The 23839-nt window shown below is 39.3% G+C and overlaps 1 protein-coding gene across 1 annotated transcript in view; it reads right to left on the reverse strand.

Annotated features, from left to right (window-relative positions):
* The window catches only part of TTC29 (tetratricopeptide repeat domain 29), a 257575-nt gene that overhangs the window by 161829 nt on the left and 71907 nt on the right, over window positions 1-23839 (reverse strand). The window contains exons 6-7 of the mRNA XM_027117120.1: window positions 23157-23369; window positions 11076-11161 (exon numbers count right to left, since the gene is read on the reverse strand). Coding sequence (XP_026972921.1) covers window positions 11076-11161; window positions 23157-23369 — 299 coding nt within the window. The remainder of the gene's footprint in view (window positions 1-11075; window positions 11162-23156; window positions 23370-23839) is intronic.

Genomic DNA, 23839 nt, shown 5'->3' on the forward strand with positions numbered 1-23839 from the left:
CATCCTCCATCAGCTGATTTTAAAGTCCACCATCTTAACCATTTCACATTGTCCTCTCTTTTCAAAGAGTTGTTAAATGTACTCTCTAAAAAGCAATTGAGAGTTCCTTATCTGAAGAATGCTAGCATTTACTGCCTTTACTTCATGCAGACTTCTAAGAATCACAGATTTGGTAACAGATGTGAGCATTGTATCCACCCAGGCAACTCTAACTAAATATTATGATACCCTATTAAACGGGTCCTAAACTTCTCACAGTCTAGTACACAGAGCTGAAAGAAGACAGGAAAGGGTGAAAGGCAGATTGAAGAAGCAATTCCTCCTGTAGACAAACTGATTCAGACTATGTGCATTAGTAGGTATGGTCCATCAGAAAGATTTATCATATCATCCTATACTGCAAATGTGCAGAACTTTGCAGAGTTGAAGCATGTGAATGGATGCACCAAAGACCTAAATGAAGATAGAGCCTCAGAGCACCTCTTTCTCCATCTCTCCTTTGCCTTGGTCCTTGGCTTCTTTACTTTCTTTCCATTTCTCTCCTTTTTTTTTTTTTTAACATTTCTTTTCACATATAGTTTTCAACAATGTGTCACATAAAGAGCAAGAGAATCAGGCTTCCCTGGTGGCACAGTGGTTGAGAGTCCACCTGCCGATGCAGGGGACATAGGTTCGTGCCCCGGTCTGGGAAGATCCCACATGCCGCGGAGCGGCTGGGCCCGTGAGCCATGGCCACTGAGCCTGTGCGTCCGGAGCCTGTGCTCCGCAACAGGAGAGGCCACAGCAGTGAGAGGCCCGTGTACTGCAAGAAAAAAAAAAAAAAAAAAAAAGAGCAAGAGAATCAAAAGCAATTCCTGCATGAGTATTTGTTTCCTTTCCCAGCTATTAGTTCTGGCCTGGCCCACTCCTCCTTCCTCCCCCAAACCAGTCCCCCATACTGGGCCTCTACTATGCAGATGAGAGTTAGAATTTTGGGGGGAAAGAGTAGGGATAGAAGAAGTAGAAATGAGCCTGCTAAAAAGAACCACAATTTTTTTTAAATTTATTTTATTAAAGTATAGTACTTTACAATGTTGTGTTAATTTCTACTGTATAGCAAAGTGATTCAGTTATACATATATACATATACATTCTTTTCATATTCTTTTCCCTTATGGTTAATCACAGGAAACTATGAATATAGTTCCCGGTACTATACAGTAGGACTTTGTTGTCCGACCATTCCATATATAATAGTGTGCATCTGCTAATACCAAACTCCCAATCCATCCCTCCCCCACGCCACCTCCCCCTTGGCAACCACAGGTCTGTTCTCAATGTCTGTGAGTCTGTTTCTGTTTCATAGATAGGTTCATTTGCGTCATATTTCAGATTTCACATATAAGTGTTATCATATGATATGTCTTTCTCTGTCTGACTTACTTCACTTAGTATGATAATCTCTAGGTCCATCCATGCTGCTGCAAATGGCATTATTTCATTCTTTTTTATGGCTCAGTAGTATTTCATTATATATATATACCACATCTTCTTTATCCATTCATCTGTCCATGGACATTTAGGTTGCTTCCATGTCTTGGCTTATTGTAAATAGTGCTGCTATGAACACTGGGGTGCATGTATGTTTTCGAATTAGAGTTTTCTCTAGATATATGCCCAGGAGTGGGATTGTTGGATCATATGGCAACTCTACTTTGAGTTTTTTGAGGAACCTCCATACTGTTTTCCATAGTAGCTACACTAATTTACTTTCCCACCAATGGTGTATGAGGGTTCCCTTCTCTCCACACCTTCTCCAGCATTTGTTATTGGTAGACTTTTTAATGATGGCCACTCTGACCAGTGTGAGGTGTACCTTATTACAGTTTTGACTTGCATTTCTCTAATAATTAGCAATGTTGAGCATCTTTTCATGTGCCTGTTGAAGAGCCACAATTTCTTGATGTGAGAAAGAAAAGCAGGCAGATGAGAGAGGGAAGGGAGAGGGGTGATGAACCATGTGTGAGTGGAACACAGGAAGGAACTTTGGGGTCCAGAGAGTGACATGAAGATACAGGCTTCAGGATATCTAGAGAAAGACAAATTGAAAAAAATTTTTAAATGGAAGGAGAGAAGAGTCTAAACGATGTTACTGTGAGTTAAAAACTTTACCTCTTATTCTTTGAGGACAAGTAAGGAGAAATTGATATTACTTTCCTTTTAGCTTGGTGGATGTTTTCCTTTTCATATGGTATTCCACCAAGAGAGCCATGAAGAACTCACATTTATTCGGGTTGCATCATGGTTTCATGGTAGATAAAAATCTTCACTTATAAAAGTGACCAAAAGGAAAATTTGTTTTATGTATGTTACCTTAGAATCTGCCAAGGCATGTATGTGTCAGCTAGATTACCATTTAGATGAAGAGCCCACTGTCATCAAGGATGGAGTGACTTTTAAGGGAGAAGGTATCAAATTGAACACAGAAAAAACTAAATGGAAACAACTGTAAGAATCCCCAAACTTTCTGTGCCTTAAACATTACAAATCAAATAAATCATCCTTTGTTAAAAATGCCTGCAGATATATAATAGCTTTGTCTTTGTTTGCATCTATTGAGTTAAAATAATAACTAAAATTTAATTACAATTACTTAGTGAAAACTTAAGAATATATCATTTTACAAATATGACCCATACCCTCCATTGTTAATATTTACCTACAATCCATTAGCTGCTAGAATATTAGTGTAACTATTTTTTTCTGCTACATCGTTTACGTGCATTTCTCTATGGGATGCTGCTGATGAGGCTAGAGATTTGGGTTAACCATGCATACAAGCTAACACCAATATTAGAAGCATTCTAAGTTATTATAAAGATGCTGACATGTCTTCAAACATACAAATAGCTACTGTTTTGTATATGGAATAATTAAATACTAGGACAAGAATTTTGTACTACAAAAGTAAAATCAATATGGTGAATTTTTCTTTCACAGTATAATTTTTGATAGGCTACCTTATCACTAACCAATGGGAAGCAAATAACTCACTGAATGTACCGAAGACAAAGTTGATGTTTCTAAGATTAGTAAGTGGAATAGAGCATTTAGAGAGAAAGAAAATTCGTGCATGAAAACAATTTACTACCATAGGACCATCCTTTTTCTTAAAATAACTTTATGGTTGCAATATTTGATTGTGGGAGCTGGGCCAACTTTGCATAAGGTCTTGAATGTGATTTTTGGTAAAATATTTTTCTCTTTGAAATCTTAGGACTTCATAAGATACATTTTTTTTTCTTTTTTTTTTTTTTGTGGTACGAGGGCCTCTCCCTGCTGTGGCCTCTCCCGCCGCAGAGCACAGGCTCCGGATGCGCAGGCCCAGCGGCAACGGCTCACGGGCCCAGCCGCTCCGCGGCACGTGGGATCCTCCCGGACCGGGGCACAAACCCCTGTCCCCTGCATCGGCAGGCGGACCCCCAACCACTGCGCCACCAGGGAAGCCCTCATAAGATATATTTACTTTCTAAAATTCAGAATCTACTCTACTTGGCACATTTTCAGGTGGAAATTGATGATGGCCAAAGGGAATTACTACTTCTTTCCTCAGCACCTGACTGATATACGTGGGTAGCTTTCTCCTCTTTAAATGTCAGTGTCTCTGTGACCTGCTGCACAGGTTTATTACAGGAACTATCACTTCTCTTCACCAAATGCCCTTTTCTCATTAGTAGATTTCAGCCCTAAATAAATCCATTATTTGTTTTTAGTTTAGTGCTAGTCCCTCATTCAGTAAAGAATGCTTGGTCAGCAAGGAATGGATGACCAAACCTTATTCATATACTTGTCAACATATTCTCCTATTACATGTATTAATCATTTATTAATAAATTAAAGCTTTTAAATTGAGCTACATTAGCAAAATTTCAGAGTCCCTTCTGTTTCAGATCATCAGAACCATTAATTAGGGATATTTACTTGTGACAGGTTTCTCTAAGCCAAGATTCTTTGAAAAATTCACGTAAAAGTCTTTAAACAGATGAACAACATTACTGGATGGGAGAAGAAATTTGTTAGAGGTAGTGGTTGAATCTAGGGGCAAGATCCTGAAAATTGGAAAATATTCCAAATTATAAACTTAAAATACAAGTGAGAGAATAAAAACAGTGTACAGAATTGATGATGAGATAGACTAAATATGAAAAGGCAATGTTAAATCTAACTGGACAGCTTCTCATGCTGGTTCCCACATGACAAAGCTGATTTGAAGGCATTCTTACTGCCCTCCAGAACTACAGTGTGACAGAAACACCATCGATGCTTTAGAACAGATGAAGATAGTGTTGGTAATACTGCACAGGGTGGGAAAGTAGGATAAAAAAGGACTTCAAAAGAAAAATTCTTTTTTTATGTGTTGAATTTTTACCTTGTGATTAGATAACCAGGCAGATACCTAATCAACCAATCAGAGAATCAATCTTATTTATTAATTGATCATGTAATTCTTCTTTTACAATACATTCACTAAATAAGGTGTGGGTTTCCAATAGACATCTTGTAAACTAGAAGCCATGCCTTCAGATGGAGAGCAGCTGCAGACGGAAAGACAGGCTGTAGTTTGCAAATAGAAAATAGATCACTAGGTTATACGATCACCTTCACCAAGTCCAGAAAGAAAAAAGTGAAAAGGCACAGGGAACTCTATTCAGTATCCTGTGATAAACCATAATGGAAAAGAATATGAAAAAGAATGTATACATATGTATAACTGAGTCACTTTGCTGTTCAGCAGAAATTAACACAACATTGTGTATCAACTGTACTTCAAAAAAATAAATTTTAGAAAAACTGAAAGGGGATTCAAACTCAAGTCTGAAGAATGTCCTTTTATATCTGAAAGGAAGGAGGGAAAAGTGGCTAAGGTAAGATACTAGAGAGAATGAAAAGATGGCGGCCATCTATCTGCAATCAAAGCAAGATGTCAGGTTTTGTGGGAACTAATTTCAGTGCAACAGCAAAAACACGCTGCCCTCTAAAATCAGCCCGAGCTGGAAGACCTCCATGCCCCGAATCAGGTACAACTGTTCAGTGTCCATTCTCCACACAGCCACACCCCAGTGCCAAATTCCCATTCTCTGGTGATTCCCTGGTACCTGTTTCCTGCCTCCTGTCTTGCAGCTGTGAATCTGATGCCTTTTTGAGTTTGCTCTTAGCATCTTGTATCCAGACCTGACAACAGATTCTTCACTGGCACTGCAGCTCTGCCCGTGGGTCTGGCTCAAATCTTATGCTTGATTCCTGCAAGTTCTCAGTTCTGGGTGAGCTGTGTTCCAAAAAGGTAACAATATTCTGCCTCAAGCAAGTCCCTGGTTCTTCCCAACCACACAGGCTACTCTTGACAGTAGCAGTGAGCCAAGGCCTGGAATATGGCCCGCCTGGTTTTCCAAAGACTCTGCCCTGCCTGGAGAGTTACATGACAAGAATGAACTGACCTTGACTCTCAGTGAGGTACATGCCTGGGTAAGGGGGTTGAGATCTTACTGGAAATATCTGCAAGGGGCTCTCTCATTCCAGCCCCAAACAGGGATAGGAGACAGAATGAATGTGCTCATTTCTCTCCTTTAGACATGCTGGTTTCCTTGGCTTATATGCCATCATCTATTTCTGGTTTTCCTGCTACCTCTCCAGAGACACTGCTTAATCTCCTTGGCACCTCCTTCTCCCAGCTTGGCCCTTGAACTTTTTCATTCAACATTAACTGTCTCTAGGAAATCTCCTCCACTCAACAATTTCAATATGCTGAAAACTTGCAAATTTATACAGCCTCAAATTTACACAGCATCTTCAATCCAGACCTCCTCTTGAGCTCCAGGCCCACATATACCACTGTCTATAGATCTCTCTTTGGCTATCTCAAAAACTCCTCAAACTCAACATATTCAAAACTGAACTCCTCGTTTACCTCCAAGCCTGGGCATCCTGTGGCATCCCCCACCAGAGGCCATGCAGCTCTACAGCCAGGAACCTAGGCCCATCTGGACCCCACTGTCTCCTGCACCTCCCAGATTTAATCTAATTCCAAGTCCCCCAGAACTTCTGAATCTATTTCCTTCCATATTCATTACTACTACTAAAGCCCAGAGACTTAGTTGATTAGTGTAAAAATAACAAACGCTACTAATTATCAAAAGTTTTTATATACCAGGCAGGCACTCTTTTAAAACTTGATATAAATTGTCTTTTCTAATCATCCTATTATTAGTTTCCTAGGACTGAAGTAACAAGGCAAACTAAATGGCTCAAAAATAAAGGAATGCAAGAGAGTTCCCTTTTCTCCGCACCCTCTCCAGCATTTATCGTTTGTAAAATTTTTGATGATGGCCATTCTGACTGGTGTGAGGTGATACCTCATTGTAGTTTTGATTTGCATTTCTCTAATAATTAGTGATGTTGAGCATCCTTTCATGTGTTTGTTGGCAATCTGTATATCTTCTTTGGAGAAATGATTGTTTAGGTCTTCTGCCCATTTTTGGATTGGGTTGTTTGTTATTTTGATATTGAGCTGCATGAGCTGCTTGTATATTTTGGAGATTAATCCTTTGTCAGTTGCTTCGTTTGCAAAGGGTTGTCTTTTCATCTTGTTTATGGTTTCCTTTGCTGTGCTTTTAGGTTTCATTAGGTCCCATTGTTTTTGTTTTTATTTCCCTTTCTCTAGGAGGTGGGTCAAAAAGGATCTTGCTGTGATTTATGTCACAGAGTGTTCTGCCTATGTTTTCCTCTAAGAGTTTTATAGTGTCTGGCCTTACATTTAGGTCTTTAATCTATTTTGAGTTTTGTGTATGGTGTTAGGGAGTGTTCTAATTTCATTCTCTTACATGTAGCTTTCCAGTTTTCCCAGCACCACTTATTGAAGAGGCTGTCTTTTCTCCATTGTATATTCTTGCCTCCTTTATCAAAGATAAGGTGACCATATGTGCATGGATTTATCTCTGGGCTTTCTACCTGGTTCCATTGATCTATATTTCTTTTATTGTGTCAGTACCATACTGTCTTGATTACTGTAGCTTTGTAGTATAGTCTGAAGTCCAGGAGCCTGATTTCTCCAGCTCCGCTTTTCTTTCTCAAGATTCCTTTGACTATTCGGGGTCTTTTTTGTTTCTATACAAACTGTGCAATTTTCTGTTCTAGTTCTGTGAAAAATGCCATTGGTAGTTTGATAGGGATTGCATTGAATTTGTAGATTGCTTTGGGTAGTGTAGCCATTTTCACAGTGTTGATTCTTCCAAGCCAATAACATGGTATATCTCTCCTCTGTTTGTATCATCTTTAATTTCTTTCATCAGTGTCTTATAGTTGGAATGTAAATTGATACAGCCACTATGGAGAACAGTATGGAGATTCCCTAAAAAACTAAAAATAGAACTACCATATAACCCAGAAATCCCACTACTGGGCATATACCCTGAGAAAGCCATAATTCAAAGAGTCATGTACCACAATGTTCATTGCAGCACTATTTGCAATAGCCAGGACATGAAAGCAACCTAAGTGTCCATCAACAGATGAATGGATAAAGAAGATGTGGCACATATATACAATGGAATATTACTCAGCCATAAAAAGAAACGAAATTGAGTTATTGGTAATGAGGGGGATGGACCTAGAGTCTGTCATACAGAGTGAAGTCAGTCAGAAAGAGAAAAACAATTACCATATGCTATCACATATATATGGAATCTAAAAAAAAAGATTCTGAAGAACCTAGAAGCAGGACGGGAATGAAGACGCAGACATAGAGAATGGACTTGTGGACACGGGGAGAGGGAAGGGTAAGCTGGGAAGAAGTGACAGAGTGGCATGGACATATATGTACACTACCAAATGTAAAATAGATAGCTAGTGGGAAGCAGCCGCATAGCACAGGGAGATCAGCTCGGTGCTTTGTGACCACCTAGAAGGGTGGGATAGGGAGGGTGGGAGGGAGACCAAGAGGGAGGGGATATGGGGATATATGTGTATGTATAGCTGATTCACTTTACTATACAGTAGAAACTAACACAACAATGTAAAGCAATTACACTCCAATAAAGATGTTAAAAGTAAAATAAAGGAATGGATTCTTTCACAGTTTTGAAGCCTAGCAATCTGAAATCAAAGGGTTGGCAGGACCATGATCTTATGGGGAGGGGATCCTTCCTGTCTCTTCAAGCTTCTGGTGGCTCCAGGCATCCCTTGACTTGTGGCACTGCAACTTCAATCTCTTCCACCATCTTCACAGGGACTTGTCTTCTGCGGGCATGTCTTCTTGTCTTCTGTCTGTTTCAAACCTCCTTCTGCCTTTTTCTTATAAGGACCCTGTCACTGGATTTAGAGCCCAGCCAGAAAATCCAGCACAATGATCACCTCATCTCAAGAGCCTTAACTTAATTACCTCTGCAAAGACCTTTTTCCTAAGTATGGTATGATCTATGGTATCATAGATTCCAGGGGTTAGAAAGTGGACATATCTTTTAAAAACACCATTCAACCCCCCAAAAAGTAAATATACTTATTAGTTGAGTCAGTTGAGACTTAGAGAATTTAAGGGATTTGTCCAAGGTCACACAGTTAATATGAATGTGAGCTTCACATTTGATTTATGGCTTCCTTACCTCCAGAAAAATAATTTCAATACTTTTCTGAAAGGAGTAACAGTATCAAGAAATTTGTCACTTGGATGCCAAATGCTGCTTCTTAAATACATTCATTACTAGACTATCCTACACCACTAGTGTTATCTTCCAAAACTATAGATCAGATTCATCATGCCTGGCATGTTGTCTGTCACTTAGAAGGTGCTCAATAAACAGTTGTCAGTAAATGAATGAGATCATGCCACCAGCCTCATCAAAGTCACCAAACATTCCACATTGCTTAAAAACTAAGCCTCACATTCCAACAAAGCATTCGAGACCCTCCAACCCTCCAAAAGATTAAAAAGTATAATCCTGGAATTACGATGAATTCCTAATTCTTAGAAAGGCTGTACTTAGAATGAGTACAGCCTTTCTAAGAATGTCCAGAAATCATACAAGAAGAAATTGATAAATTTGGCCACACACATATCTAAAAGTTGATGGAAGAATTTCATAATAAGGCCAAAAAACAGTGGCCTGGAAAAATATTCCCAACATGTATTAGTACATATGCCTAATTTCCTAAAGATATACATAGCTCCTGAGGAAACAGGCGCCTGCATTTATTGTTGTGTGACAATAAACTTGTTAAGCTTCTTTGAAGGGAAGATTAGAAATAAAAATAAACTTATCTTTAAATTCATATCCTCTCCTCTTTGAACCAGCATTTCCACCCTTAGGAATTTATTCTGTAGATCTTCTCTCACTTTGGCACAAAGCTATTCACTGCTATACCCTTTGTGAAACAAAACTGATTGGAAATAACCTAAATGCCCACCAATAGGAGATAGTTAAATCCATTACAGTACAACTATATCATGGGATACTATGAGTCCCTTTTAAAATGAGGCATGTCTATATATACATTAGTATGGAGGAAGTTAACTCAGGGGACAGAACAGTGTGTATAAAACGTTACCATTTTGTAAACAACAAAAAGGACACACATATATATATGCACCTATATGCCAGGCATACCTATGAATATTTTTGGAAGGATAAACCAGAAACTTGTAACTGTATTTGCCTTTGAGAAAAGAACTGTGAGACTGAGTACAGGGACAGAAGGAAGATTTATTTTTCACTGTAAACTCTATTGCATTGTTTGAATTTATTTTGCCATGTGCCTGCCATGTGATAGAGAGACAGAGAGAATCTATAAGCTAATTTTCACCTAATTTTCCAACTTGATCTCCTACTGTATCCTATCGTACATGACAATTCATTGCTTCTCAAACCCACTGACTATGATCATATTGAGAGTGTGGGAGTGTGTGTGTGTCTAATATGCTATCATCCTTGACTCTCACGCTTTCTGCCTGTATAAATCCTGCCCCTCAAAAGCTCTTCTGTGCAACCTTCCTGATCTTCAGTGTTGAAACTAACTATTCTGAACTCAGAAAACCCCTGTTCATTCTGCTTTGAATTATAGTTGTTTACAAGTTGGTCCCCCTCATTCAACTAGCTCCTAAAGGGAAATGTGCATCTTGTTGGCCTCTGTGTTCCTCAAAGTACCTGGAACACAACAGCCTTGCTGTGTGCATGTCATTAACTAAAAAATATTAAGTAGAAGAGTCAACTAGGAAAACCCAAGTCTCTTACGATTAAACCCAATTTTAAGGATGATAGAGAAAAATATTTAGCCCAATCACAGAAATGCTATTTAGCATGAATATCTAAAAGAGCCAACAAGAGCTCCTCAAAGCTGAAATATAAAGCCAATACTTCTTATCGAATAGGGTTATTACATGAGATGTATGTGAAATTCAATAAGAAGTTACAGTTGGAATATATTAGAGGTAAGAGAAGAATGAAAGAAAAATGATTTCAGTTTTAATATGGAAAAGATAGCTCTTGACATTTTGTTTTTTGGGTTTTTTAGTCAAACACACCAAGCCTGGTCATAAGATAGGCAAACACTCATTTTTATCCTGAAGCAGGTTACTTCTCAGATTGGGACTAGCAATGCCTTCCACCTTTGCAGCCCGCCTTCCCCCCGCTCCCCACACACAAAGGAAAGGTTCACTGCAATGCAATTCAATCTATTGCTTATTAACTACAGTTTTTCCTAAGAAAACTTTCTCAGATCATATTATGTGTGCCGTAATTTTTTTTTTTACTATTTACTTTTTGCTGTCATCTAAACCCATTTCCTCTTGTCCTTGGTGATATAGGAGTGGAGGGTCCCATTACTCCATATATTTAACTTTCATCAATAAAACCAATTTTTAATGCTTCTAGAATAGTGCTATTCTGCTTTAGTCTCTATAAATAGGTACACTGACATCCAGCCCACCCCATTTCTGATGGCCTTGTAACAACATACAATAAAAAATATAAAACAAACATAATAAAATAGAACAAATATAATAAAATAAAAATTAAAAGTGATAGTGATTAAAGTCAACTTGAACTTACTGCTAATGCTGTTTCATACTCTCCAGCAGCCAAGTGCGCTAAGCCCAAGTAATAGGAAGCTGCTTCTTCCATCTTTTTGTCATTTCCTAAAACGAAAATGTAGAAAAAATCATTACGGTATTAAAGACATTGGTTTATTACAACAAACAGAATCTTTGCTTTTTAAGAGAGTAGGAAGTTATTATAACAAAGTATACAGATTTATATCAACAATCTCTGAAACCTAACTGTGTACTCATCAAAAAGGCTGACGTTGGAGAAAAGGGAACACTCTTGCACTGCTGGCGGAAATGTGAATTGGTTCAGCCACTATGGAGAACAGCATGGAGGTTCCTTAAAAAACTACAAATAGAACTACAATATGACCCAGCAATCCCACTACTGGGCATATACCCTGAGAAAACCAAAATTCAAAAAGAGTCATGTACCAAAATGTTCATTGCAGCTCTATTTACAATAGCCCGGAGATGAAAACAACCTAAGTGCCCATCATCGGATGAATGGATAAAGAAGATGTGGCACATATATACAATGGAATATTACTCAGCCATAAAAAGAAATGAAATTGAGCTATATGTAATGAGGTGGATAGACCTAGAGTCTGTCATACAGAGTGAAGTAAGTCAGAAAGAGAAAGACAAATACCGTATGCTAACACATATATATGGAATTTAAGAAAAAAAATGTCATGAAGAACCTAGGGGTAAGACAGGAATAAAGACACAGACCTACTGGAGAATGGACTTGAGGATATGGGGAGGGGGAAGGGTGAGCTGTGACAGGGCGAGAGAGAGGCATGGACATATATACACTAGCAAACGTAAGGTAGATAGCTAGTGGGAAGCAGCCGCATGGCACAGGGATATCGGCTCGGTGCTTTGTGACCACCTGGAGGGGTGGGATAGGGAGGGTGTGAGGGAGGGAGACGCAAGAGGGAAGGGATACGGGAACATATGTATATGTATAACTGATTCACTTTGTTATAAAGCAGAAACTAACACACCATTGTAAAGCAATTATACCCCAATAAAGATGTTAAAAAAAAAAAGGCTGATGTTAATACAATTTACCTGGGTCACAGATAATAAGTGAGTAACATGCATTAGCAATATAATTATGAGGAGTTTCCCTTTACATACAAAACCCAGTATTAGCATTTTGACATTCATATATAAATTCCATACCAGTCCACCATGTAAAACCTATAGTCATTCATCACAGCTGCGACTACATATGTGAAATAATTGATAAAGAGTATCAGCCTGGGCTTCCCTGGTGGCGCAGTGGTTGAGAGTCCGCCTGCCGATGCAGGGGATGCGTGTTTGTGCCCCAGTCCAGGAAGATCCCACGTGCCGCGGAGCGGCTGGGCCCGTGAGCCATGGCTGCTGGGCCTGCGCGTCCGGAGCCTGTGCTCCACAACGGGAGAGGCCACAACAGTGAGAGGCCCGTGTACCGCAAAAAAGAAAAAAAAAGTTGATTTTATTTCTACACACGAGCAATGAACAATCTGAAAATAAAAGAAAAAATTCCATTTTCAACAGCATCAAAAAGAATAAAATATTAGAAATAAATGTAACAAACCAAGGGCAAAATGTGTACACTGAAAACTATAAAACATCATTAAAAGAAATTAGATAACATGTAAATAGACTGATAACCATATTCATGAATTGGATGACAGTGTGAAGATAGCGATATTTCCCAAACTGATCTACAAATTCAATGCAATCCCTACCAAAATCCCAGCTGTCATTTTTGGAGAAGTAGACAGACTGATCCTAAACATCATGTGGAAATATAAGCAATGTGGAAGGACCAAAACAATATTGAAAAAGGATAATTTGGAAGACTCGCACTTCCCAATTTTAAAACTTACTACAAAACCACAATAAAAAATATGTAGTAGTAGAATAAGGACAGACATGAGGATCACTGCAATAGAATTAAGAATCCAGAAAACAACCCTCACATTTATGGTCAATTATTTTTAACAAGGGTCCCAAGACAATTTATTGAGAAAGAACAGCATTTTCAACAACTGGTACTGGGGCAACTGGATATCCACATACAAAACGTGAAGTTGGACCCTCTTGACATCACACACACACACACATACACACACCTAAATATAGGAGTTAAAACTATAAAACTCTTAGAATAAAGTGCAGAAGTAAATCTTCATGAGTTTGGATTAGTGGAAGCCTTCTTAGTTATGAAACCAAAAGCACAAACAACAAAAGAAAAAACAAATTACTTTGCACTTTATCAAATTAAAAACTCGGGCTTCAATGGATACCATCAGAAAGTGAAAAGAAACCAAATCTGATGAAGGACTTGCATCTAGAATATTAGAGGATTCTTGTAACTCAATAATAAAAGGACAAAATAATCCAATTAAAAATGGGCAAAGGAATTGCATAGACATTTCTGCAAAGAAGATATACAAATGGGCAATAAGCACGTGAAAAGATGATCAACATCATTAAGCAACAGGGAGATGCAAAATAAATTCACAGTGAGATATCACTTTATACCTACTAAGATGACTATAATAAAAAGACAGAAAGTAACAAGTACTGGTGAGGATGTGGCTAAATTGAAACCCTTTATACATTGTTGATGGGAATGTAAAATGGTTCAGCGACTTGGGAAAACTCTTTGCCAGTTCCTCAAGAAGTTAAACATAGAATTGTACCACCCAGCAATGCCACGTCTACGTATATACCCAAAGGAACTGAAAACATGTACACAGATGTTCATAGTAGCATTAATCATAATAGACAAAAGGTGGGAACAACGTAAATGTCCATCAACTGATGAATGGATAAAGAAAATGTGATACAACCACACAATAGTGTATTATTTGGCCATAAAAATGAATGAAGTAGTGATACCATCTACAAGATGGATGAATGTTGAAAACATGATGCTAAGTGAAAGAAGCTGGACTCAAAAGAATACACATAGCATGATTCCATCTGTGTGAACTATCCAGAAGAGGTAAATCCACAGAGACGGAAAGTAGATTAATGGTTGCTAGGGCATAGGGGAAGGAGGGTATGGGCAATGCCTTCTAATGAGTATGGGGTCAGTGTTGATGTTTGTACAACTTTGTGGATTTATTAAAGAGCACTGATGTCTGAAAGATGAAAATAATAGAATAATAGACTCATGAGACCACTGTATGGCTGGTACTATACTTGTGCATTACACCAAGGTGTCCTAACTAAGGTGCACAGTGGATGTCGGTCCTCCTTAAGTACCATGTAAATCAATGTGGGAGGCAGGCGTTATCCATGCAATCGTCAGCTTGCTGCTTCAGGCTCCCTGACCAAAGTAGGAGACAACAGTAAGAAGGGATGCTTTGTCCCAGAGCATTTCAGCGGCTGTCAGAGCTCTGTAAAATGCTGTGCAATCATTTAACCTGTCTACTGTCTTATATGAAAAACATGGGCACAAATATTTATTGGCTTTAAAAGATATTAAAAATTATTACAGCAGAAGAAGCAAGTTTTCTCCTATTCTCTTCATCTGTCCTTCAGAAAGTGAGAGATGCTTTCAGAAAGGAGACGGCTTGGCAGGCTCGGAGTATTGGAAGAGGGCCTAGGAACCTTGCTTTCTTTGTGAACAACCTTACAATTTAGCAAATGTGAACCTAAAGTGAAATCCCTTTTCCTACCTGATAACATTAACTTACATTAAAAGTCCACATAGGAACTTCCGGGAAGATGGCGGAAGAGTAAGACGCGGAGATCACCTTCCTCCCCACAGATACACCAGAAATACACCTACCCGTGGAACAACTCCTACAGAACACCTACTGAACGCTGGCAGAAGACCTCAGACCTCCCAAAAGGCAAGAAACCCCCACGTACCTGGGTAGGGCAAAAGAAAAAAGAATAAACAGAGACAAAAGGATAGGGATGGGACCTGCACCAGTGGGAGGGAGCCGTGAAGGAGGAAAGGTCTCCACACACTAGGAAGCCCCTTCGCGAGCGGAGACTGCAGGTGGCGGAGGGGGGTAGCTTCGGAGCCAAGGAGGAGAGCACAGCAACAGGGGTGCGGAGGGCAAAGCGGAGAGACTCCCGCACAGAGAATCAGGGCCGACTGGCACTCACCAGCCCGAGAGGCTTGTCTGCTCACCCGCCGGGGCGGGCGGGGCTGCGAGCTGAGGCTCGGGCTTCGGTCGGAGCGCAGGGAGAGGACTGGGGTTGGCGGCGTGAACACAGCCTGCAGGGGGTTGGTGCGCCAGGGCTAGCCGGGAGGGAGTCCGGGGAAAATGTCTGGAGCTGCCGAAGAGGCAAGAGACTTTTTCTTCCCTCTTTGTTTCCTGGTGCGTGAGGAGAGGGGATTAACAGCGCTGCTTAAAGGAGCTCCAGAGACGGGCGCGAGCCGCGGCTAAAAGCACGGACCCCAGAGACGGTCATGAGACGCTAAGGCCGCTGCTGCCGCCACCAAGAAGCCTGTGTGCGAGCACAGGTCACTCTCCACACCCCCCTTCCGCGGAGCCTGTGCAGCCCGCCACTGCCAGGGTCCCGGGATCCAGGGACAACTTCCCCGGGAGAACGCACGGCCCACCTCAGGCTGCTGCAACGTCACGCCGGCCTCTGCCGCCGCAGGCCCGCCCCGCACTCCGTGCCCCTCCCTCACCCTGGCCTGAATGAGACAGAGGTCCCGAATCAGCGGCTCCTTTAACCCGGTCCTGTGTGAGCGAAGAACAGACGCCCTCCAGCGACCTACACGCAGAGGCGGGGCCAAATACAAAGCTGAGCCCCTGGGAGCTGTGAGAACAAAGAAGAGAGAGGGAAATCTCTCCCAGCAGCCGCAGAAGCAGCGGATTAAAGCTCCACAATCAACTTGATGTACCCTGCATCTGTGGAATACATGAATAGACAATGAATCATCCCAAATTGAGGAGGTGGACTTTGAGAGCAAGATTTATGATTTTTTCCACTTTTCCTCTTTTTGTGAGTGTGTATGTGTATGCCTCTGTGTGAGATTTTGTCTGTATAGCTTTGCTTCCACCATTTGTCTCAGGGTTCTATCCGTCCGTTTTTTTATATTTGTTTGTTTTTTAATTTTTTCTTAATAATTATTTCTTTATTTTAATAACCTTATTATATTTTCTCTTACTTTATTTTATTTTACTTTATATTCTTTTTTTCTTTTTTCATTCCTTCCCTCCCTCCTTCCTTCCTTCCTCCCTCCCACCCTCCCTCCTTTCTTTCTTTCTACTTCTACTAATTCTTTCTTTCTTTTTATCCCTTTTATTCTGAACCGTGTGGATGAAAGGCTCTTTGTGCTGTAGCCAGGAGTCAGTGCTGTACCTCTGAGGTGGGAGAGCCAACTTCAGGACACTGGTCCACAAGAGACCTCCCAGCTCCACATAATATCAAACGTCGAAAATCTCCCAGAGATCTCCATCTCAACCCCAACACCCAGCTTCACTCAACCACCAGCAAGCTACAGTGCTAGACATCCTATGCCAAACAACTAGCAAGACAGGAACACAACCCCACCCATTAGCAGAGAGGCTGCCTAAAATCATACTAAGTCCACAGACACCCCAAAACACAAAACCAGATGTGGACCTGCCCACCAGAAAGACAAGATCCAGCCTCATCCACCAGAACACAGGCACTAGTCCCCTCCACAAGGAAGCCTACACAACCCACTGAACCAACCTTAGCCACTGGGGACAGACACCAAAAACAACGGGTACTATGAACCTGCAGCCTGCAAAAAGAAGACCCCAAACACAGTAAGATAAGCAAAATGAGAAGACAGAAAAACACACAGCAGATGAAGGAGCAAGATAAAAACCCACCAGACCTAACAACTGAAGAGGAAATAGGCAGTCTACCTGAAAAAGAATTCACAATAATGATAGTAAAGATGATCCAAAATCTTGGAAATAGAATAGACAAAATGCAAGAAACATTTAACAAGGACCTAGAAGAACTAAAGGTGAAACAAACAACAATGAACAACACAATAAATGAAATGAAAAATACTCTAGATGGGATCAATAGCAGAATAACTGAGGCAGAAGAATGGATAAGTGACCTGGAAGATAAAATTGTGGAAATAACTACTGCAGAGCAGAATAAAGAAAAAAGAATGAAAATAACTAAGGACAATCTCAGAGACCTCTGGGACAACATTGAATGCACCAACATCCGAATTATAGGGGTTCCAGAAGAAGAAGAGAAAAAGAAAGGGACTGAGAAAATATTTGAAGAGATTCTAGTTGAAAACTTCCCTAATATGGGAAAGGAAATAGTTAATCAAGTCCAGGAAGCACAGAGAGTCCCATACAGGATAAATCCAAGGAGAAATATGCCAAGACACATATTAATCAAACTGTCAAAAATTAAATACAAAGAAAACATATTAAAAGCAGCAAGGGAAAAATTACACACAAGGGAATCCCCATAAGGTTAACAGCTGATCTTTCAGCAGAAACTCTGCAAGCCAGAAGGGAGTGGCAGGACATATTGAAAGTGATGAAGGAGAAGAACCTGCAACCAAGATTACTCTACCCAGCAAGGATCTCATTCAGATTTGATGGAGAAATTAAAACCTTTATGGACAAGCAAAAGCTGAGAGTTCAGCACCACCAAACCAGCTCTAAAGGAACTGCTAAAGGAACTTCTCTAGGCAAGAAACACAAGAGAAGGAAAAGACCTACAATAACGGACCCAAAACAATTAAGAAAATGGGAATAGGAACATACATATCGATAATTACCTTAAATGTAAATGGACTAAATGCTCCCACCAAAAGACACAGATTGTCTGAATGGATACAAAAACAAGACCCATATATTTGCTATCTATAAGAGACCCACTTCAGACCTAGAGACACATACAGACTGAAAGTAAGGGGATGGAAAAAGATATTTCATGCAAATGGAAACCAAAATAAAGCTGGAGTAGCAATTCTCATATCAGACAAAGTAGACTTTAAAATAAAGACTATTAGAAGAGACAAAGAAGGACACTACGTAATGATCAAGGGATCGATCCAAGAAGAAGATATAACAATTGTAAATATTTATGCACCCAACATGGGAGCACCTCAATACATAAGGCAAATACTAACAGCCATAAAAGGGGAAATCGACAGTAACACATTCATAGTAGGGGACTTTAACACTCCACTTTCACCAATGGACAGATCATCCAAAATGAAAATAAATAAGGTAACACAAGCTTTAAATGATATATTAAACAAGATGGACTTAATTGATATTTATAGGACATTCCATCCAAAAACAACAGAATACACATTTTTCTCAAGTGCTCATGGAACATTCTCCAGGATAGATCATATCTTGGGTCACAAATCAAGCCTTGGTAAATTTAAGAAAATTGAAATTGTATCAAGTATCTTTTCCGACCACAATGCTATGAGACTAAATATCAATTACAGGAAAAGATCTATAAAAAATACAAACATATGGAGGCTAAACAATACACTACTTAATAACGAAGTGATCACTGAAGAAATCAAAGAGGAAATAAAAAACTACCTAGAAACAAATGACAATGGAGACACAACAACCCAAAACCTATGGGATGCAGCAAAAGCAGTTCTAAGAGGGAAGTTTAGAGCAATTCAATCTCACCTCAAGAAACAAGAAAAATGTCAAATAAACAATCTAACCCTACACTTAAAACAACTATAGAAAGAAGAACAAAAAAAAAACCACCCAAAGTTAGCAGAAGGAAAGAAATCATAAAAATCAGATCAGAAATAAATGAAAAAGAAATGAAGGAAACAATAGCAAAGATCAGTAAAACTAAAAGCTGGTTCTTTGAGAAGATAAACAAAATAGATAAACCATTAGCCAGACTCATCAAGATAAAAAGGAAGAAGACTCAAATCAATAGAATTAGAAATGAAAAAGGAGAAGTAACAACTAACACTGCAGAAATACAAAAGATCATGAGAGATTACTACAAGCAACTCTATGCCAATAAAATGGACAACCTGGAAGAAATGGACAAATTCTTAGAAATGCACAACCTGCCAAGACGGAATCAGGAATAAATAGAAAATATGAACAGACCAATCACAAGCACTGAAACTGAAACTGTGATTAAAAATCTTCCAACAAACAAAAGCCCAGGACCAGATGGCTTCACAGGCGAATTCTATCAAACATTTAGAGAAGACCTAACACCTATCCTTCTCAAACTCTTCCAAAATATAGCAGAGGGAGGAACACTCTCAAACTCATTATACGAGGCCACCATCACCCTGATACCAAAACCAGACAAGGATGTCACAAAGAAAGAAAACTACAGGCCAATATCACTGATGAACATAGATGCAAAAATCCTCAACAAAATACTAGCAAACAGAATCCAACAGCACATTAAAAGGATCATACACCATGATCAAGTGGGGTTTATTCCAGGAATGCAAGGATTCTTCAATATATGCAAATCAATCAGCGTGATATACCATATTAACAAATTGAAGGAGAAAAACCATATGATCATCTCAATAGATGCAGAGAAAGCTTTTGACAAAATTCAACACCCATTTATGATAAAAACCCTGCAGAAAGTAGGCATACAGGGAACTTCCCTCAACATAATAAAGGCCATATATGACAAACCCACAGCCAACATCGTCCTCAATGGTGAAAAACTGAAAGCATTTCCACTAAGATCAGGAACAAGACAAGGTTGCCCACTCTAACCACTCTTATTCAACATAGTTTTGGAAGTTTTAGCCACAGCAATCAGAGAAGAAAAGGAAATAAAAGAAATCCAAATCGGAAAAGAAGAAGTAAAGCTGTCACTGTTTGCAGATGACATGATACTATACATAGAGAAGCCTAAAGATGCTACCAGAAAACTACTAGAGCTAATCAATAAATTTGGTAAAGTAGCAGGATACAAAATTAATGCACAGAAATCTCTGGCATTCCTATACACTAATGATGAAAAATCTGAAAGTGAAATGAAGAAAACACTCCCATTTACTATTGCAACAAAAAGAATAAAATATCTTGGAATAAACCTACCTAAGGAGACAAAAGACCTATATGCAGCAAATTTTAAGACACTGATGAAAGATATTAAAGATGATACAAATAGATGGAGAGATATACCATGTTCTTGGATTGGAAGAATCAATATTGTGCAAATGACTCTACTACCCAAAGCAATCTACAGATTCAATGCAATCCCTATCAAACTACCACTGGCATTTTTCACAGAACTAGAACAAAAAATTTCACAATTTGTATGGAAACACAAAAGACCCCGAATAGCCAAAGCAATCTTGAGAACGAAAAATGGAGCTGGAGGAAACAGATGCCCGGACTTCAGACTATACTACAAAGCTACAGTAATCAAGACAGTATGGTACTGGCACAAAAACAGAAAGATAGATCAATGGAACAGGATAGAAAGCCCAGAGATAAACCCACGCACATATGGTCACCTTATGTTTGATAAAGGAGGCAGGAATGTACAGTGGAGAAAGGACAGCCTCTTCAATAGGTGGTGCTGGGAGAAGTGGACAGGTACATGTAAAAGTATGAGATTAGATCACTCCCTAACACCATACAGAAAAATAAGCTCAAAATGGATTAAAGACCTAAATGTAAGGCCAGACACTATAAAACTCTTAGAGGAAAATATAGGCAGGACACTCTATGACATAAATCACAGCAAGATCCTTTTTGACCCACCTCCTAGAGAAATGGAAGTAAAAACAAAAATAAACAAATGGGACCCAATGAAACTTAAAAGCTTTTGCACAGCAAAGGAAACCATAAAAAAGACCAAAAGACAACCCTCAGAATGGGAGAAAATATTTGCAAATGATTGCAAAGGATTAATCTCCAAAATTTATAAGCAGCTCATGCAGCTGAATAACAAAAAAAAAACAACCCAATCCAAAAATGGGCAGAAGACCTAAATAGACATTTCTCCAAAGAAGATATACAGACTGCCAACAAACACATGAAAGAATGCTCAACATCACTAATCATTAGAGAAATGCAAATCAAACCTACAATGAGGTATCATCTCACACCAGTCAGAATGGCCATCATCAAAAAATCTAGAAACAATAAATGCTGGAGAGGGTGTGGAGAAAAGGGAACACTCTTGCACTGTTGGTGGAAATGTAAATTGATACAGTCACTGTGGAGAACAGTATGGAGGTTCCTTAAAAAAACTACAAATAGAACTACCATATGACCCAGCAATCCCACTACTGGGCATATACCCTGAGAAAACCATAATTCAAAAAGAGTCATGTACCAAAATGTTCATTACAGCTCTATTTACAACAGCCTGGAGATGGAAACAACCTGAGTGTCCATCAACAGATGAATGGATAAAGAAGATGTGGCACTTATATACAATGGAATATTACCCAGCCATAAAAAGAAATGAAATTGAGCTATTTGTAATGAGGTGGATAGACCTAGAGTCTGTCATACAGAGTGAAGTAAGTCAGAAAGAGAGAGACAAATACCGTATGCTAACACATATATATGGATTTTAAGAAAAAAAAAATGTCATGAAGAACCTAGGGGTAAGACAGGAATAAAGACACAGACCTACTAGAGAATGGACTTGAGGATATGGGGAGGGGGAAGGGTGAGCTGTGACAGGGCGAGAGAGAGGCATGGACATATATACACTACCAAACATAAGGTAGATAGCCAGTGGGAAGCAGCCGCATAGCACAGGGGGATCAGCTCGGTGCTTTGTGACCGCCTGCAGGTGTGGGATAGGGAGGGTAGGAGGGACGGAGACGCAAGAGGGAAGAGATATGGGAACATATGTATATATATAACTGATTCATTTTGTTGTAAAGCAGAAACTAACATACCATCGTAAAGCAATTATACTCCAATAAAGATGTTAAAAAAAATCCACGTAACTTTTCACGTGACTAAAGTTAGCTGCTGAAATTGATCTAAGAGGTAACTATTTATATCAGTGTGTACCCCTTTGGGGAAGGTACTAGATCACCGTTCATTCAAAAGCAGTTCATTCAATGGGATACATCTTTCACTGGGGGTGATGTCCTATGGGTAATTTAACTAATATTACTTTTAAAAATTAACAGAGAGAATAAGCTAAGATTTTACTTTCATTCTTTAAAAAATTAAAATCAAACCCAGAAAATCAGTCCTGTTTACTCCATATAAGCCATTTGTTACTCAATAAGCCAACTGATTAAATATGTCCACAAGCTAATGAACTTAGTTCAAGAGCGTAACTTCCATCTTTTTCTCCTTCATGAAAAGTAATTTATTAATATACTACTCTGAGGTCACAAAATATCCTTGCATCTCACAGAGTAAAAGCTTATGATTATATGTTCCAATTTTTTTCTTTATATTTTATACATATTTTAATGATAATAGAATATTAAGGATGTGATCAGCTGTCACAAAAGCATTTTCACTGCTGTAAGCGTGCATACAAATCACCTGGAGATCTTGCAAACCTGCAGATTCTGATGCAGTCGGTCGGGGGTGGGGCCTGAGATGCTGCATTTCTTATAAGCTTCCTGGTGATGCTGATGCTGCCAGTCCAAAGGCCACACACTTTGACAGGCATGGGTCTAAAATATATTAAAGTTCTATCTTCCTGTTACTCTTAACTAAATATTTATCATATCTTTCCTATTACCCGACAATAGGGAATTTACAAACAATGAAAGGTCTCTCAGATTGTAAGAAATATATGACCTTAAGCACACACACACACACACACACACACACACACACACACACACACACAGAGTTAACTTTTGCAAATGACCTTACCTTCTCATCATGGGTTCACTGTTTTATAACATTATTCCCAGAGGGTTGCAATTTTGGAGGTAAAGCTTTCAAGAAACTAATGGATTTCTTGCTGTCAGCACTAAGGCCCCTCTGTTTTACAGTGAAATTTGAAAGTATATTGATGGCATTTGTCCCTGCATTTCATAGGAAATAATCACCCGAACACTTGACAATTTTTACCTCCCTCTTGGGAGAAGCAGTATCTGCCCATTAAAGGCAGCAACGTGAGAGTGCTGTTTTCCACCCACCTTCTTTGGCTATTTCAGAAGCTTTTATAAGAATTCTGATGGCCTGTTTGTATTCTTTATTTTCCAGCATTTTGTCTGAGAGTAATCTGTAAGTCCTCAGGAGACTCTCACAGGCCAACAAGTTGAGAACGCGGCCTGTCTCATCCTTCCATATCCGTCCCTGCGTCAATTGATGGAAGGCCTCATAATGCTCCGCAGCTTCCAGAAGCTGACCTGAAGAATAAAAGCCATTCATAAATACAAACCACAGGCCAGAACATATTTTCAGATATTTTGCATACGTCTTGTGCTTTACTATTAAAGTGTGTGTGGGCGGGGAGAGAACCACGGAATGCAGCCAAGTATTTCTAAGGCTGAAGAGGACTTCAGCTGGGAAAGGAGCTATCTCAATTTGGACCTCAGATTCAGCACTGATTTTGAATGGACACCCGCTAAAGGGATACACTTGGGCTAGCAGAAATTGAGGAGAATTACAAATGTTTAGAGACGGTGTGAATGTAAAGTAATAATTATTAATAACAATCATATTAGCTAACATTTATTCAACATTATATATGCAAGGAACTGTGCTGTGCACTTTATATGCATTTCTCATTTAATTGTCAAAACAGGCCTGTGGAAAAGAGATTGTTATGATTCCATTTTAAGGTAGAAAAGAGTGAGGTTAAGAATTCTGCGCAAGA

Source organism: Aethalodelphis obliquidens, unplaced genomic scaffold, assembly GCF_003676395.1.
Source record: "Aethalodelphis obliquidens isolate GAN/ISIS:26980383/991018 unplaced genomic scaffold, ASM367639v1 scaffold17, whole genome shotgun sequence".
Classification (NCBI taxonomy): domain Eukaryota; kingdom Metazoa; phylum Chordata; class Mammalia; order Artiodactyla; family Delphinidae; genus Aethalodelphis; species Aethalodelphis obliquidens.